Source organism: Zootermopsis nevadensis, unplaced genomic scaffold (assembly GCF_977971745.1).
Source record: "Zootermopsis nevadensis isolate Lab colony 2312 unplaced genomic scaffold, Znev_1.0 Znev_ptg000021l, whole genome shotgun sequence".
NCBI classification, from domain to species: domain Eukaryota; kingdom Metazoa; phylum Arthropoda; class Insecta; order Blattodea; family Termopsidae; genus Zootermopsis; species Zootermopsis nevadensis.
The window spans coordinates 19,844,115-19,862,435 of record NW_028259153.1 but is presented as its reverse complement, the minus strand read 5'-3'; the positions used below and the strand labels follow the sequence as shown (position 1 = coordinate 19,862,435).

The 18,321-nt window shown below is 38.4% G+C and overlaps 2 protein-coding genes across 6 annotated transcripts; one reads left to right on the top strand and one right to left on the bottom strand.

Annotated features, from left to right (window-relative positions):
- Nucleotides 1-4,452: 4,452 nt before the first annotated feature.
- On the bottom strand, nucleotides 4,453-13,456 carry LOC110828604 (uncharacterized). 5 transcript variants are annotated; one of them, XM_022061457.2, is made up of 10 exons: nucleotides 13,324-13,456; nucleotides 11,602-11,763; nucleotides 11,096-11,312; nucleotides 10,528-10,678; nucleotides 9,749-9,842; nucleotides 9,564-9,617; nucleotides 7,836-8,096; nucleotides 6,615-6,778; nucleotides 6,186-6,308; nucleotides 4,453-5,915 (listed from the first exon to the last, which is right to left on the bottom strand). In XM_022061457.2, exons 1-10 carry the CDS (start codon nucleotides 13,349-13,351, stop codon nucleotides 5,778-5,780), a joined length of 1,392 nt encoding a protein of 463 aa, XP_021917149.1. In that variant the 5' UTR covers nucleotides 13,352-13,456; the 3' UTR covers nucleotides 4,453-5,777. The 5 variants fall into 5 exon arrangements, with proteins under 5 accessions (XP_021917149.1, XP_021917151.1, XP_021917150.1 ...); XM_022061459.2 differs by having other exon boundaries at nucleotides 11,602-11,688; XM_022061458.2 differs by lacking the exon at nucleotides 13,324-13,456 and adding an exon at nucleotides 12,729-12,882.
- Nucleotides 12,890-17,184, top strand: LOC110828605 (actin maturation protease). Its single transcript, XM_022061461.2, has 4 exons — nucleotides 12,890-13,057; nucleotides 13,229-13,525; nucleotides 13,624-13,878; nucleotides 14,581-17,184. Exons 2-4 carry the CDS (start codon nucleotides 13,245-13,247, stop codon nucleotides 14,906-14,908), a joined length of 864 nt encoding a protein of 287 aa, XP_021917153.1. The 5' UTR covers nucleotides 12,890-13,057; nucleotides 13,229-13,244; the 3' UTR covers nucleotides 14,909-17,184.
- Nucleotides 17,185-18,321: the final 1,137 nt, after the last annotated feature.

Sequence of the window (18,321 nt, the reverse complement as noted above, 5' to 3'; positions counted from 1 at the left end):
CGAAAATACACGATTACAGCCAAATGCATTTGTGGTATATAACCAACAAATCTGTTTACCAATCACGTCATAACAAAAAATAACACGCCATACACGACGCGCAAAATCTGTCCAGGCGAAAGGAAATTTTTCTTATCTTCCCCGAAACAAATGAACAGCAATCACAACCCACTCTCCTGGGCGCGTTCAGAACGACAGCAACACACGAGCGTAGAGCTGTTTTACAGTTCCAAGTAGCCCATACACATAACAGATGCTTTCGTTGTTTAGTATTTCGCTTCGTGCTTCAAATAACATTTAATACCAATGAAATACATATTTTGTAATGCACCAATTTTTTAAAATAATTATCCGCTTATAGATAACTCTGACACCGTCTTCATGTATTGTAATAAACAAATTTAATTTCTACGGAAAACTTAAAGAGCATTACGTTTAATTCTTTCTCTCTGGTATTTGCGATGACACGTACATAATGACGGACGAACAAAGAGAAATTATGTTCCCGCTCACTGTGCCAACTCTGTGAACTGTGAGTAAAGGACTAATATATACCGCGTGATTCTCATTTTTTTTTTGTGAATATTTTGTACGGGTGAAAGATTAATTACATAAGCAATGCCTCATCCGTTCTCTTGGGTTTCTGGACAGGATTTTTTTCGGTTGGTTAATGGCTAAGTACAATACGTGTAAATTTTTATTAAGAAACCACATCATCATCATGAACTTTTTAGGGTTTAGACAGTATGGCCTCTTCCTAAGATATGTCTTTAATCACAGTTCTAGTACTTTCGTCATAAGTAAATTCCGTCTTGCATACTTACTTGAGATTTCTTTGAGTAATTACTAGTCCCTGGATTGGTTACCACAGAAACCACATAAAATGACAAAAGGTACTACATAGGTATAATTATTTTTTGAAAATCGGTGAATAACATTTTAAATAATTTTTATATGATTTGAATAAAAATTTCCTTGGATATTATACATCGTCTAGTAAAATATAAAATATAAAACATGAAGCGACGTTTCGGAGATGGCACTCTATCTCCGTCTTCAGGTTCCTCCTCAGTTGGGCCCATTAGATAGAGCTAATCCCTATCTCCGGATAGGGATTTGCTCTAGAGTCCCAGCTCCGAAACGTCGTTTTACGTTTTATATTTTACTAGACGATGGATAATATCTAAGGAAATTTTTATTCAAATGACTCTTCACCATCGTCAAGAAGTTTTAGATTTTTATATGTTTGGAGCCTCAGACTAAATGAGCTTGTGAGTCATTGCTATAGGAGACGGAAAGGACTATTTAACAAATACTTTATCGACAGCCAATGACAAAACAAGCTGATGGTAGAGATTTTGTACAGATGTCTCAAAACGATGTATACACATTATAATACGGAATATTAACCTTGTGCGTTCATCTTTTTGGGACATCCTTTAGATAGAAGTAATTCTAACCACTTTACTGTGACGACTGGAATGAATTTAGAGAAACTTCTTTGTTGGTACCGGTAGCATGTTTGTAAACACCGAGACATTCATAAAGACATCACTCATTTTATATTACTGTCTCAAAGGGAAAATAGCCTTGTATAGACTTGAATGATCTTACAGAGTTCGCCCTGTATTTCTTTGTATTGTCAGCGTCATTTATCTTGGCGAGGAAAGTGGGGCCGGGAGAGAGGTTAGGAGTATAAGTGTACAAATGTGAGCTGACGTCTAGTGGCAAGACATCACGCCAAATTTCATGAGAATCCCCCAGTTAGCTCAGAGTACAAATGTGAGCTGACGTCTAGTGGCAAGATATCACGCCAAATTTCATGAGAATCCCCCAGTTAGCTCAGAGTACAAATGTGAGCTGACGTCTAGTGGCAAGATATCACGCCAAATTTCACGAGAATCCCCCAGTTAGCTCAGAGTACAAATGTGAGCTGACGTCTAGTGGCAAGATATCACGCCAAATTTCACGAGAATCTCCCAGCTAGCTCAGAGTACAAATGTGAGCTGACGTCTAGTGGCAAGATATCACGCCAAATTTCACGAGAATCTCCCAGCTAGCTCAGAGTACAAATGTGAGCTGACGTCTAGTGGCAAGATATCACGCCAAATTTCATGAGAATCCCCCAGTTAGCTCAGAGTACAAATGTGAGCTGACGTCTAGTGGCAAGATATCACGCCAAATTTCACGAGAATCTCCCAGCTAGCTCAGAAATATAAATGAGGTTAGATGAAAGTGTGATCCTCCTACCACATACAATTTGAAACAAAAGCGACCAACTATTATTCTCCATTATCCTTGTTGAGAACAACATCTGAGGTGAGATTAATATTGTTACAGGATTAGCTGTCAGTGATGAAAAGAATGTATTCAGAAAGCATTTAAAAAAAACCACGAGTTTGATGGACAGCGCAATTAAGCCGAGTACCGCTATCTCTGAGGGCGCTCGCGTCTCTCCGTGCCACTTAACATAAAATGAGCAGCTTCATTCATAAGCGGTAGTTGTAATAATGGTACCTATTACCATTAAATGCTTGTAAGCTCGACAAAGAAACAAACTCGGGTTGGCCAGTGTCGGAAGCCCTGACCTTTCGTCGTACATCCCCATCAGGGAAGTTAATCGGGCATTAACAAAAGTGTAATTTAAGGTTGGGTCCAAATGTAAAGACGAACAAACTGGAGGACTAAATGGCTCAGCAAGGTCTAAAGCAAAATCAATATCTCTCTCTCTCTAACCGAAGTTTCTAATACTTTTTCGTAGATTTGTCGTACTTTCCTCCCAAAACATTCCAGTTTAAATGTCGCGACATGTTTCAACCCTTTAAAACCCCAATGGAAATAAAATACGCAAATTTACAACCAGTAACCCTAATTTTAATGTATTTCGTACAATTCTCTGTGCAAATTGGGTTTATTTGCTTAAATAGCGTTAACCACCTAATGCTTGTAATGTGTTTTCTTTGCGGTTAGGAAACCTAAAAACACAAACCGTACGAGAAGCAATGAAGTGATCTCTAAAGTCATAATGTTCCTATTATCATACAAACCAGGCAGTTTGATAGTTATTAACGGGAAAACATACACAATACGTTATATTTTTCCTTCTCGAACAAATCTAAATTAATTCACTGATCTGGAATGCAGGCGTTTTAAACTTCCAGTATAAACATTTGGACATGACCAATGTTATTAGCACAATCAAATAAAAATGTAAATTTGAAAGCTTGTATTTAAGGTGTTTACGTTCTGAACCCAATAGTTCCGCTTCTGTTACACACGAATATGTAATGATGTTTTATTTTTTCCCCCGTCTTTGCATGAAAATGTAAAACAAATCGAAGGGTCGAGTCACAACAGCCGGATGAGACCTATTAATTTTCTAAAACCAACCAACATTGAACGATACTTGAATTGTTACAGCCTCTCAATACCTACCCACTTTTCCTGTCATTATAAAAGATGGTATCATGTTCACGTGGTTTTCATTATTAGCATTGCCAGGCCATCTGGTGTTGAACACCCAGAACTACTATAACCACGCCTCCACCGCCCTTCTGAAAATGCAGGTAGCGTGCGTATACATCAATTTTCTGGATCAGTTCGTATGGCTTCAATTACGTTATTATGATTAGCCAGCGTTTCAGATTGTTATCAGATTAATTGTGAGCTTGGGGGGGGGGGCAGAAAACAATACAATACCCAACCCATTCTTTCAGTGGGGCTTTTGAAATAATGGGTAAAATGAAGTGAGGTTAGAACAAATTTGTTACTTTCAACTTAATTAACCAGCCTACAGGAAGGGTTAAATGACGTCGTCTTGCATATTAAACAAAAACAAAATTCATTTACCCCCCTTTGACGATCCTTAATTACACAATTTATTTCATTTTCAAAGAGGAAGGCTGAAATAAGTATCCCTTCTCATTCAGGAAAATGAGATACTGCAACACAAAAGCAAAATTAACTAAGTCCATGGAGCAAAGTCCTCATTGAGAAGCTAATAGTTGCTCATCTTTTATGGAAACCACAGGTTCAATACCATGTTCAAAAGAGCCCACGATGTCTCTATCCTGAATGAGACAAATTTCCCTAAAATTACAACACATTTCAACACCAAAAATCCCAACTCAGTATCACTAAATCAAGTTGCAAAACCTATCAAAGCCTAAGATGATGTACCCGAGACGCAAATTCACAGATACAAAGATAACTCCTTGGGGGGGTTCAATCCTACCTAAAATCATTAAAATATGCCCTAAATATATTCTTTGGCAATGGGCAATAAAACTCACCCACAGTACTTTATCCCATCGGCATATGAATTCCATACGCCAATCAAAACTTTACCAAGTGCCTTCCTGACAATAACGTAATGAATGGCATTAACTCTCGGATGACGATGCAATTTCCAACTTCTGAAAAAGAAGACCACCTTAAAATATACGACACAACTTGAAACTTGCCCTTTATTATTATTAACCTCTCATTTAATAATACAGAGTATGCCAAAAAGCAGTTTCACAGTTTTGAAAACCTGTTAAAGTTTACTATTACTAAAATAGTAGTAAAGCATCCCACTAACGCCATCTAGGCGCACTGGGGGAGTGGAGGTAAAGCTCCTACTCATTCTTGACCTCGGCACTAGATGGGGGTGAGTGGTCAGCGTCACGCCCCGGCCGTGTTTTACCCCTGGAAAGGACACCGGTACCCATTGGATAGGAGGTTGGGAGGACCCCAGAGCCGGTCTGGACGCAGAGGAAAAATTCTCTGCTGTTGTCAGGGATCGAACCCCGGTCATCCAGCCTGTAGCTAGTCACTATACTGACTGAGCTATCCCGGCTCACAAGTTTACTATTATGACACAGAAACAAGTTGTGATCATGTAACTCTCGCAGAGAGTCCTTCACAATTTTCTTTTCATTCATCTCTAATGCTTATCTCCTTACACCTATCTATATCAAATGCCCCATATTTTTGGTCCAAAATAAAGTTCATTATCTACGAACATTAACGGACCCGAATGATGATCACTCGGCAAAATTCTGAAAGTAGAAACGACCTAAACTCAACTTTGACGATCTTCACACTGCCCCATCTGACAAGCCTTCAGAATATTATGATTGCTTCCCAGTATTCCAAGCATTCTATCCATCTAACACTAAAACCTCAACACAATAAAACATTTAATTCTAATAATGATCCAAACCCCATAGATATACAGTGTGTCCACAAAGTCCCTTTGGGGTTTTGAAAAATTGTGGTGCGCAAACAAATTGAGCTGGCCATATGCGGTTTGCGGCAGATTACAGTGAGACTCTGGAAGTTTTTTACTGACCTCAGTAGACCTCGATGTGGGCTCCCTTGGTAGCATGGAGAACGTCCAGACGATATTCGAGCTCTTGCCATGTTCTGTGGAGCACGTCTGCTGGAATAGCCGAGATCGCATTCCTGATACGGGTCTTCATGTCATCAAGTCCATTAACTGGTGTTCGGAACACATTGCTCTTGACATAGCCCCACAGGAAAAAATCCAGTGGTGTTATGTCTGGTGAACACGGCATTGGACCGTCTCTGCCGATCCGTCTTCCTGGAAATGTCCTGTCTAGGTACGCATGTACCTGCAGACCCCAATGAGGTGGAGCACCATCTTCCAGAGTTTCACTGTAATCTGCATGTGGCTAGCTCAATTTGTTTGCGTGCCACAATTTTTCAAAACTCTGAAGGGACTTTGTGGACACACTGTATAGTGTCATCACTCTGCATATGGTCAGCCAGCTTCACATTTCCCTTTGCAAGCCAGGGACTGTATATCGACCCTGTTGGGGTGGTGGGTGTCCTGGGGGAGGAGGGTGACCAGCTGGACCAGCCTGACTGTACAGCAAGCGTCCGCTCGGTGCTTGTGTCACGTACACACTCTGCAATTAAACAGTACTGCATTCAGTGAATGGAACTTCCTGAAATAGGAACATACATAATATAACACCATACCAGTTTCAAAAATAAACAAGAAAACAAAAATAATTTTATAATTATCACAAAACTGGAACACACAGAATGATTTCACACAATTAAAAATTTGGACACTGCACATCTTAAGATGCCTTGCAGCATTTCAGATTCTGACTATGAACCATAAAGCACTAACCACTTTGTTGGTATTAATACTAATCATATAAAGTACTTACATGCGGTGTAGAAACATTAGGTTGGTAACTTCCTGTTGTAACATGAGAGGGTGCATGGGGAGGTGCAGGTACAGGTTGCGCCCGAATTGGATACCCCGATGTTATACCACCAGTCTTGGCACCCTAAACACAGATATATACAAATCACAAAAAATTTCATCATAAGAGAAAAAGATATAACCATCAGTTCTATAGAGCGTTGGCCTCCGCACATTCTTAACCTCAGCAATAGATGGAAGTAAGTGGACAGCTTCACAACCTGGCCACTTTACCCCCAGCATCCATTAGACACGAGACCGGATGGGCCTCAGAGCTGGTATGGACGTGGCGATGAACAGATATATCTACTTCTGGAAGGAATCGCACCGTCCATTAAATTATCAAACACTGTGCACGTCAGTAGAATTTCACTGCGTGCGTGAAATATACCTGTGGCGGTTGCTGTATAGGGATGGCTCCGCCGTGTATCGGGACGTGAGTTGCTGGTCGGATAGGAGAAACCGAGTAATACTTCTCAGCTGCTTCCTGGGCAGATGGAAATCCTGTCTTTTGTGCTGAGTGTTCCATGGGCTGATGAAGTGGACTTACGTACGCTATTGACAACAGTGAGAAAGGGGCTTTTATTTCTCAAACTACCATAAGTAATTCATTCTTGTTTATCAAATGAATTAAGCTCCTGACTTCTGAGGTGTGTTTAATGTAGTGAGTGATCGTTCTAATAATAACTGGCGATGAATAAAAATCATGGAGCCTCTACTTATGAAATTATCTCCAGACTTCTGTCACATCCTCTTATGAGTTGATACATTCTCCTCAGAACACTGTTCTCAAATCACTTCAATCTATGTTCTTTCATTAGTGCTGATCCACTCTCCCCTTTTCAACAACAGTGGAAAGGGGGAGGAGGTGTTCAGTTCTGTATGTCGTTGGTTCACTTGGCCCACGCCCCTGAAAAGGGTGTACTCAAAACACAGCAATGTACAATTAGAAACAAAACCATTTACTTTCTTAAGACAAATTGTAATACATGCACGTTACACGGGGTCATTGATTACCCTATTACAAACAAACAAACTCACAAACAAAACATATAAGAACAAAATAAAAAGCCCTGCAACTCGGCTCGCTCTCAGCAACACTCTAATTCATCTCCCCGGCCTTGACCACCCCGAGGGACCAAGAATAATACAAAATCACGGTGGTGGCCCCGTCCACCAACGCAACAAAATCAATACCTATCTGGACAGGCAACCACAACATGAAAACAAATACAAACCAAGGTCGCCTCGAAGGGGGTGCCCAGCCAGAGAGAACGTTGCCGACCGAATCCGTAGCTACAGCCCGAGTGAGCGTCCGTGTGCTGGCAAGAAGAGGTCTCCCCAAATCGGCCCCCTCTCTTAAACCAGCCTAATCTCCCCACATGCATGCGCACCCCTTTCGAAAGTTTCGCCGTCACAACATCAGAGCCGAATGTAGTCGGCTCAGCGCAAACGACCCAGTTTCATCACATACATACAAAACTAAATGAAGGTTTTAATTTTTACATTTTCCGTTTCCATCGTTTTAAGATGCCATGAAACCTAATGTTGATATGATGTCATTGGATCTGAAGCTGGACATGGCAATATGGCTTCAGAAACCGTCTTTTACCTTGACTATGTGGCGGGATAGTAGCAAGGTTGGCTCGAGGAGGTTGGCCCAGGTACACACTGTGCTGAGTCTGCTTCCCCGTGTCATCACGAGGCGGTGCTGCAGCTGCTCCTGGTGGAGGCTGAGCATACTGAGGGCCAGTGTAAGTGTACACTGTCTGTTGCGCTGGTGATGGCGAGTAGCTCACCGTGGTGGCCGCTGGCACTTGCTGAGGTCCGTGAGGTGCGTAGAATTGCTGCGATCCTGTGTACTGAGTATTCTCTGTGAATAAATAATAAGTATACTTCAAAAATATTAAACTAAGACCTCAGAATTAAACACAAGTTAAATAAACTGGAGAACATGCTATTATCACCTGCGGCAGATATGATGATTTTCTTACATACACTGAAAACAATGCTTATTGTAAGTTTACAATTTTAAAGTATAATATTCATGTAACAACAAAAGAATACAAGAGAAAATCACAATATAAAGATAACCTAAAAATTCTCTGAGAAAGGAGCATGTTCAATATTTATAAAAGACAGTAACAAATACAAAATTATATTTGTGAAATTAAGAGCAAATTAAATTTTACAAATCTTGCTACGTAGCCTAATATTGTTAGAGTTATAACAACATGCAAAATGAGACGGGCAGAACATGTACCACATGACAAAGATTCAAATTACAGGTAAACCTCGATTTGTGCCACTTCAATTTGTGCCGATTCAGAATAACGCCAGTTTTGAAACCAGCAAGTCAAAAAGTAGAAACAAAAATATATTTTACTATTATTTATAACGTTTTACAATGTTTCTCGTACTGATTCTTACACTAAATCATAATTCTTACAACGCTGATTTTGAATAAAAATTATAAATACAGTCACCTCTGCACTCATTGCTAAGTAGTTGCGAGATAATCTCAGCCTGATAAGGGAGTAAGGAAAAATGTGCTCAGTTCGCTTCTTGTTGACACATTGAATGTGCTTAAAACTGTGTGCTACACGTGTTTGTGTTGTTGTTCGACCACTATTCTGCAGTAGCAACTGTTTTATATTTATAAATTGTAGAAGAGCCACCATGGCTCGTAAGAGAAGTGAATGTGTTGCTAAAAAGTTGCGTAGGTCTATTGCATTAGAAGATAAAATGGACGTAATTCATACAATAGGTGGTGATACCCGTCGTAATGTGTGCAGAAGTATGAGGTTGCCTCCTTCCACTGCGACTACCATAATGAAAAATTCATATAAAATAAAACAGTCGATGCAACAGGCTACGAGAGTAAGCGCAACGCAAGTGAGTTATAGCAGAAGTAAACTTTTAGAAAGAATGGAGAAATTACTGTTGCTATGGGTGGATGACATGAATCGAAAAAACATTCCTGTGACTGAAATTGCTATCATTGACAAGGCGAAGTCAATTTTTGAGGAACTTGAGTCGTCAATGTTTGGGTGCCGGGAACGCATGTCATTGACTTCCCATCGATTTACATTATAAAAAGAGTTTCAATTTACGCCGGTTCGTCCAGGAACGCGTCCCTGGCGTAAATCGAGGTTTACCTGTACTGGCCATTAAACCTCAAAAGTAGAGACCACTTGGGAGATTAAAATGTTAATGGAGATACCATTAAAATGAAACTTACAAAAATAGGGCATTATGGGATGGATTGCATCAGATAGGCCTTTGTGAACAAGGTAATAAACTTTCATATTATAAATAAAGTAATTAAAATTACACTTACTGTTCCACAAGACAGCTCGCCCGTATTCATGACCTCTCCTGCCATCATCAATTTCTGCAAGTAAAAAAAATCAATTCTTACATAATGGGTCTCTGAAATGCCGGTATCTACCTAAAAAACGACTTGGCATTACAACTTAGAACACCAAGTTCAATAATTCAATGTTATATGATTTGTACACATACTTTGCTGAGGATAAGCAGGGATGTTTACTGGTTTGAAGCCATACTGATGATAGTTGGGTGGAGGAGATGGACTTCGTGATCTTTTTAAGGCTCCCTGCAATCAAAGTTATCATAAATAAAACTGCGCAACATAAAGAGTTGTAAGCATAACAGATTTCTTCAACAATTTTTGTACATAAACAGACACTACTCAAATTATCTTACACATAACCTGAATCGCAAAAAGTCAAGAATTTTTAGACGTACATTCAATTCCCTGAAAGTTTTTGAACTTCAAATTTTTAACAGTTTAAACAATTTTAAATTTAGATTTTATGATTAATAATAACCAAATGCTGCTTCAAGATTTTAACTTCCCTACATTTCCTATTCGTAGTAGTAGAACTATTCTTCTTCTTCTATGACTCTCTGGTCCGTATTCGGCCCATGGCCTCCTCATTTCTCCTCTTCCATTCGGTCCTCTGTTAGGTCCATCTGTCCGAGGCTTTGATCGAGGTTTCGAAACATCTTCCTTTTTACGGTGCAAGGTTGTTAGCCTTGCGATCAACCCCCAACCTGGAGGACCAGGGTACCTGTCTTAGTCTGACCCTCGACCAATCTGGCTAGGGACGCCCTACCAGTAGCTATGCTACTGCCAGCATAAGTAGTAGAGCTATGCCAAACTAAATTTATTGTTTACTAAGAACTGAATGCTGCATGGCAAGTAAGAAGCATGTTCATTTGTTTGATTTCAGCAAATCTTTTATCATTCAGGACCATCCTTTCCCCATACCACTTACTGGTGGCAATAATGAATGCTGAGTGCCATGTGTTGGGGCAATCTTGTAGATCGGTGGACGTCCAGGGAGAGATAAATTCTGTTGCAGAAAGAGCTGCGGATGACTACTTAAAGCAACAGTTGGATAACTGTGCATGCTGATCATATTTTCACTGAAAACCCAAGATTAAGTATTAGATTACCAAAAGCTGTTATCATATTTTGGAATAACAGCCATTTCCAAGGTAAAAGTTCTATTTGACTTTTATACTACATGATATTTCTACTCTGTATCTGATATTTGGGATGTGGGACCTCTCAACTTACAGCTTCAACAATTTATAACCTCCCTCTTGGAGGCAGAAGTGTCAGCCTCTTTAAGACTGCATTCTGTGATCTGTTTTTCACAAAATTCTACATATAAAAGTGTAAAGAAGCAACAAGAATGATCTCATATCACAATTCATACCCATTTCATTTAACCTTTAACTGCACCCCCCTAACCCTTCTAACAACAAGTAACACAACACTGAAACATTGAACTATCTTAATGTATATTCCTGAAAAATAAAATATTAATAAAAACATACTTTGACTCCTTAACCAACTGCCTCCTTCGATTATCATCCTCATTAAGGACTTTCTTAAGCTGCAGAAATAGTTGATGTTTCTCATCTTTAAGCTGAGCTAATCGCACTTCCAGTTGTGAAATCTGGTCTCTAGTCTCACCAAGAGTCATCACATCTTGCTTCTGTTTACGTTCACGCTCCTTTCGTTGACGTTCAACCTCTGCATCAGCTTCTTGTTCTAAAATTGTATGTTAATTTCTTAGTCTTATATACTTAAGTATAGTTTGACCATTATAACACTTACACTGAACTGAAGCTATATTCTTGGAGCATCAGACTAATTTAGGGCCTTACCACAATATCTTCAACCTACTACTAATCATACTGAAAGCCACTAGAAGGATACAGCCAAAATAAATAAGCAAAATCAGGTTATTACCACTGTGAGACAGATTCAATTCCTTAAAAATGACAGATATGTGATTGCAGACACTGATTTGTTGATAAAAATGTTTAAAAAGATATACCTTGTTTCTTTTTTTGTCTCTCTCTTATTATGTGGTTTTTGATGGCTTCCCACATCGCTTCACTTCGTTTGGGCCGCCCCACAATAACTGCCGGCATATTTGAAGTTATTAAAAAGTCTGTGACACTAGGTACACTTCTAAAATATGTTCCAACTCTTCTTCCTATGTTTTAAAACCATAAAAATTGAAAACTTTTAGCATTATATCATGGAAAAATACACCACCAAAGCTGACATAATGCACGATACCTAAAGGCATGTAATTCTTGGCTAAAAACAATATAATTAATATTCCTGGTTGTACTGGCTCACGTTTCATTATACTTGGTGGCGTTTCACAGAATTACCAATGGTTTATACACTTTGCCATGCAATTCAATAGTAAATTTTTCAAACAAATCATTAACTCAATTTCACAGTGCTTGTTCCCAAGATTAACCAGCAAACATGAGGGCTACTAATCCATGCCTAACAAATTTCTGCAGCAACCAGACTTAGCCATGGTAACCCAACAATAAAAACTTTGGTATTCTGTGTTATCATCAATCACCACAGCCTGGAGTTCAGCTAATCCTGAATGAGGGGTTTCAGTCTTCTAAGTCCTCCAGTGTAGTACCTTAAATTAGGCTATGACCACCCCATTCCATACCTTCCCCAATACATTATCATCTGAAGTTACAGTCAAAGACACTGACAGTGCCATTTAATAAGCCACAATGTATGTCTAAACACGAAGGGAAGGACAAGAGAAGGAAACAATTATAATGGGAGAACTCCCATCACACACAACCCTTAATTCCGTATGTAGATATCTTCTACAAGTGTACATATATTTTGTATGGTTATACAGACGGAATGAAGGCCAAGGCTGCAGCTACAGCAGATGATTAATCTATTTCATTATTAATTCCAGTCGCAAAAACAGTGTTTCCACTAGTGGTGACTTACGTGTCAGGCTGACTGTCGGTATAAACGGACACATTAATATTACCTACTACAATTCACATAACCATCAACGGTCTACGTAAACATCAAAACCGATATACATCGTGTGCATAAACTCTCATTTCACAATGCTACCAATGCTATAAAATATCATGAAGATAACTAATAACAAAATCAAATTACTCTTCCTCCATGAAATCATGGCTTAGTGACCCATTCACGAAACATGCAACGTCTCCCTTTGTCTGTAATTATTTAATTTTCTTCATAGAAATATTTCTAAATACATTGGCAACAGTGGTCACTTGTGATCGTTGCGCCATCTTCCTAATATAATTATAATAAATGTGAAAATTCGTCTGTTGCCTGCGTGACCTGCAAGTAGCAGCTGTGGTCATTCATTGGAGTAGTTTGTTGGTAAACACTGAAGAGGCCCGGCGTTTGCTTACTTTTCAGGAACGCAACACTGTTCTTTTGTTAAGTGACTTGCATATCTTATTTAAACTAATAGTGTAAGTTGCTGGTTAGAAGCACCTGTTAGTTTACTATGATATTATTTATGAAAGTTGCAAATCGGCATTACTGCTACTTTGATTTTGCAAGGCCTTTTATACCTACATAAAACACCTGGATGTTACCTGGCCTAACCTTACTGTCAAACTGACCCATTTATTTCATTGCAGGGTTGATTTTACATCAATGTCATCTGACAGGGATGCAATGTACTATCCACCACCACCTCCACCACCAGTCTTGCCCTTATTATTTAACGATTTACCAAAATTTTCTTCAACATGCAGCCTCATCCCTTTGCATGCCAACTGTACTGTAGTGAATGTATTGCGATGTACTTGTCCACGAAACCCCGAACAGGAACTCCTTGATACCCGAAACAGACTGTGGCAATATGAAGGCACTAAGGATCCTCCACATATATCTTTTTACAGATACATTGAACCAATTCTGCAAGATGGACCAAAGTAAGAACTTATATTAAATATTTACATAGTTTAGATGAATTATGAACCTGAAAGCAGTAGTGATGCAGATAATAAATTATTTTGTATATTGTATATAGATGTGGCTTGGTGGCTCTCAGTATGGCCTCATCATGCACATCACATCCTCTGTCTGTGGAAGAGGTTTTTCAGGAAGCTCGAGCACGTGGTTTTACAAATCATGGTGAAATGTTCTCGGTAGATGACATGGCTACACTAGCACGAGAAATGTTTCAACGTAGCTGCCGTGAAGTGGAAGTACTGCTTGGTGGTCTAGGACATGATAAGGAATATGTTATTCGACAGTTGACACTAGGGAGCATTCTTCTTATTCCGTATCCTTTAAGTAATGACATTATAAAACTAACCCTTAATATTTAAAGTGTGTATAATTCCATTCATTTTCACGTCTTGTGGATTAATCCATTTGCCAAGATTGATTGAGTCTTGGGTTATTTGACAATTTTTTTCCAACTGTATATACCATATAGCATTGAGTGGTATGTGACTAAAGCATTAGTGATGAATGAGCAAAGAAAAAGGATGAAAGCTGCTGAAGTAAAAACTATTGAGACCACTGTCTGGGCATACTTCTTGATAGATTGTAGAAGACAGGGTTCAGGACAAGTTAAAAAACAATAGATTACATTTAGAAAATACTTATGAAGATTGCTGTCTTCTGGGTTGTTACGCCGTGTAGTCTGGTAGATCTCAACCAATGTTTCAGAGGTCATGCTGCCAGAAGACAGCAATCTTCAGACCCACTGCTGTGAAAACCTCAAATCTTACAATACTTACGAACATAACCAGTTTCTGGTTAAGATAAGATCAAAACCACATCACTCCCAGTTGCAAGGTAAGTGCTGTACAAATCCCAGCTTGTCTGATAGCTGATGGTGGCTTTAAGATCTGTACAAATTGGACACCCTGAACCTAATCCAAAAATTTTATTATCCTTGACAAATTTTCTGAGTGAAAGTACCCGTCAACTGTTACTACACATTCATTTAGCAAACATTTCCTTAGCAGGTTTATAGCTATGATGCAGATGCCAACCATTCTCCGTGCTGCCGGCGTGGCCACAAGGCTCATTGGGCTGTGATATCAGGAGTGATGCTGTCTTCTACAGCACAACGTACCTGCCATCTCCTGGCAAGGCAAGGAAAGAGTCGCCACCTTGCTGTGTGGTCATACGATGATCTGCAGCGTAGCAATGAGAATTTAGTGGAGTTGGACCCAGGTAGAGCTTCTGATGGTAGAGTGTATGTCCTGCCACCTGGTGGAGTGGCTGCAGGGCTAGGTGGCAGAGCTATCCTGCTTCATGATCTAGGATCAGATCAGAGTGTCATAGCACCCTCCTTGTGAAAGAGATAGGAGAGTATATGTCAGGATTATTTTACCTCTCGGTACTATCCACTCGGCATTACAACCTAGGGATATAACTTGTGAAAGAACTACTTGAAATGCACGAGGACATCGATAGTTTGGTAAAGTGAAACAAGTTTTGTACATTATTAGAAAGTGGCCTGCCTAAATCCGGTCCAGGATATTTTTCTCTACCCTTTCTTGAAATGCAGAAGATGTGGTGCTATATGTAAATGCATTTTAAGATTATGTGAAATTTTTTTTTGCAAAATGTAACTGCAGAATTAGACACCAATGAAAATAACTGGTAGTATATTCATGTTCATCACAATATAAAATGATGGCAATCCATTTCCAGTAATGGGACTGGAAGAATTTTAAACTAATGTCTTGCTCCTTCAAGCACATGTACCAAAGGAGGAGGAAAATTAAGATGGAACAGGGATAAAATAGACCAGTTAATGTTTCAAGCATGCATTTAAGAAAATTTAAATCTCAAAAGTTTTTGTTAATTTTGTTCAAGGCATCCCTGGAATTTTAGAAAAACGAGAAGTTCGTAAATTCTTTTTTTTTTTATTTTTTTTATTTCAGAATTTCATTCAGTTTTGGGTCCGGACTAAATTATTCTGTGGTCAGTTCTCCTATATTCTTGGTTTGGAACATTTCATTGAGTTAAAGATGCTATTATTTTTCCACTAGCAAGTGAATAATGCCTAGTAACTTTTCGTCCATTCAATGCGTTTTGACATTCATGAATGAAATACTTGTCGGTAGTGAAATAGAGGGATATGATAATTAGGAGTGAAGTAGATAGTTCCTTTTGTTAAACTGTTTATACTGTAATTTTAATTAATATTAACACATTCAGCACCATTATTTGAAAAAAAACTATTGTTTTTGCAGCCTACTTATATAGCACAGGTATTCTTTTCCTTTCACTGCTCAATTACATTACAGACAATCTACTGATATGCGGTTTTCATCTTTTGTTATAAATGAACCAAATATTGGTGTATGCAGGACATTACGAGATTAGAGATTCTTGTGGCAGTGAAGATGTTGATTGTGGTTACCTGTAACACCCCCCCCCCCCCCCCCCATCATCAGAATTGAACCCTGGAGATGGAAGCAGTGCTTTTCTCCCAAACATCTGTAATAACCACATGCAAGATAATGTCATAATTCTGAAGACCACAGTCAATGTTCAGGACATTATGTACATCTGTTTTCCTTATTTTCACAATGTGAAAACGTTCTCTGGTGCATGCCAAGAGCACAGCAGTAGCAGTAAATGTGTACTGCATTTTGTGGTCTGAAAGTTATTTGCATAAATTAGTGCAAATCATTTCATGTGAAATAAAGAGGCACCAGTTGGAGCATAAATTAATTTATAAGAATACACATCATATCTAGTGAAAATCTGACATACATACTTCCCCTATGTTTAGGCACCATATCCTCAAGGCAGTATGTGGAGGTGTGTTGTCAGGTTCATGCTCCAGCTACATTATCCCTGATGAAAGATGCCCCAGTATCTATTTATTTGTGATTTCTTTAATAACATTCTCAGTAGGTCAGACTATATGATTTGGAAGGATATGGAAGGAAGAGGTCATGGCCTAATTTAAGGATCTAGCCTCGGATTTGCCTGGAGGGAGTGAGAAACCACAAAAAAAGCTCAGTCTCCAGGCTGATATTTGAACATGGGACTTACCAAATATGAAGCAGGAGTGCTGACTGCTTAGCTGAAATGTTTAATCCCTAGTGTCCACTGGATAGGAGATTATGGGTCCTGGAGTTTGTCAGGACGTTGCATAACAAATCCTTGTTACACAGTTCATAACTCCACTGACTTAAGTATCTTTCCTCATTACAGTCAACAGCTTAAGCATCATAAGATAATAGGATGAAAAGTATAAATACTGCAAAGGCAGCCAACAGATTTATTTCCCAATGCTGAATGTGTTAATTAACATGCCTAGTCTACAGATAAAATGTAAGGGTTAGGTGCAGAAGGAATGAGAACTCTAACATAGTCACTGGTAGAACACTGCTTCAGAAGTTTTCTGTCACCATGTTTACAGATGTTCGTCATGCACCATGAAGAAAAAGAAACTGAATTATTTTAACTAATCACATCCTGAAAATAGAACAAAACTGTAAGTAACAAGTAGGATTATGGAAATGATAATATATATAATACCAACATGAAATTTTAGCATAAAATGTATTATTTAAAGTGTGAGTGATGAAGTGAAATATTTATATTACATTTATGAATGGGCTTTTTCTTCTTTACTTGTTAAACAACCTACTTCAATGCATTGTTTTTCATTAACAATCCCTCAGATCCTATTTATAATTGAAATTCAGTAAATTATAAAGTTTGCTACTAAAAATCCTATTTTCCTTTTCACCACCACATAATTATGATGAAAATATCATACAGAAATGAATTATGATATGTGCAAATATACAAACAAAATGACAGCTTTAACAGTTTTGTACAAACAAAGTAATATACCAAGTCAGTTTCATGATATCCAAAGAACATTACACCTTTCACAAAATGATACTGTATACTACACATCTGCCACTTTGTATATTTTATTCATTAAGTAAATTCTTTTGAATAATCATTATAATGTAGTGCTTTTATACCTTGCTATTAATAATATTTGCACAGATATGTCAGAAGTGTTTTACAAACTTGCTTTCAAATGGCAGAGCAATACAAACTTAGGAAGACATGGGGGGGATATGTCACAAAATGGGACACATGAAGTTTGAAGGACTGCAGAACAGAGTTATTTAATGTGGAATTGCTTCATTACCTCCTTGGGAAGCATTATCTGAAAGTTATGAGAATGTGTTCAATTTGACAAATACAGTGTACCCAATAGAGAAAGGTATTCTGTCCTGTGCTGACCAAAAACAGGGCAAAATAGGAAATGATAGAAATAAATTATATTGAATAATTGTAATGTATAGAAGGTAAATAAGCATGCTTTCACTGTTAACACTATCCACACCTGCACATGAATTACATCCCTATTTGTGGCAAGATAATATGCTAGTTCTAGTATAAAAGAATTTACTTGTTGATCAATTAATATACACTTCCCGTATACTGACAACTGTCACTGTCATATTACACAATGTTTTTGATCTGCATTATTCCAACGCAAGATTAGGTGCACATTGACTTAGTGCTGCAATTAATATTTGTAAACATACGCATTTTTAAAAATTATTATTTATTAAGAATTATCAACATTACGCTTTCAATAGCTGCCAGAGAAAATCGACACAAAAAAGATTTACTTTTGCAGGTTATGTTATTCTGGGTTGTAATGTTATATAGTCGTAGTCAATATTTGTTCCTAATTTTTGAGCCCACTAACAAAAAGGGA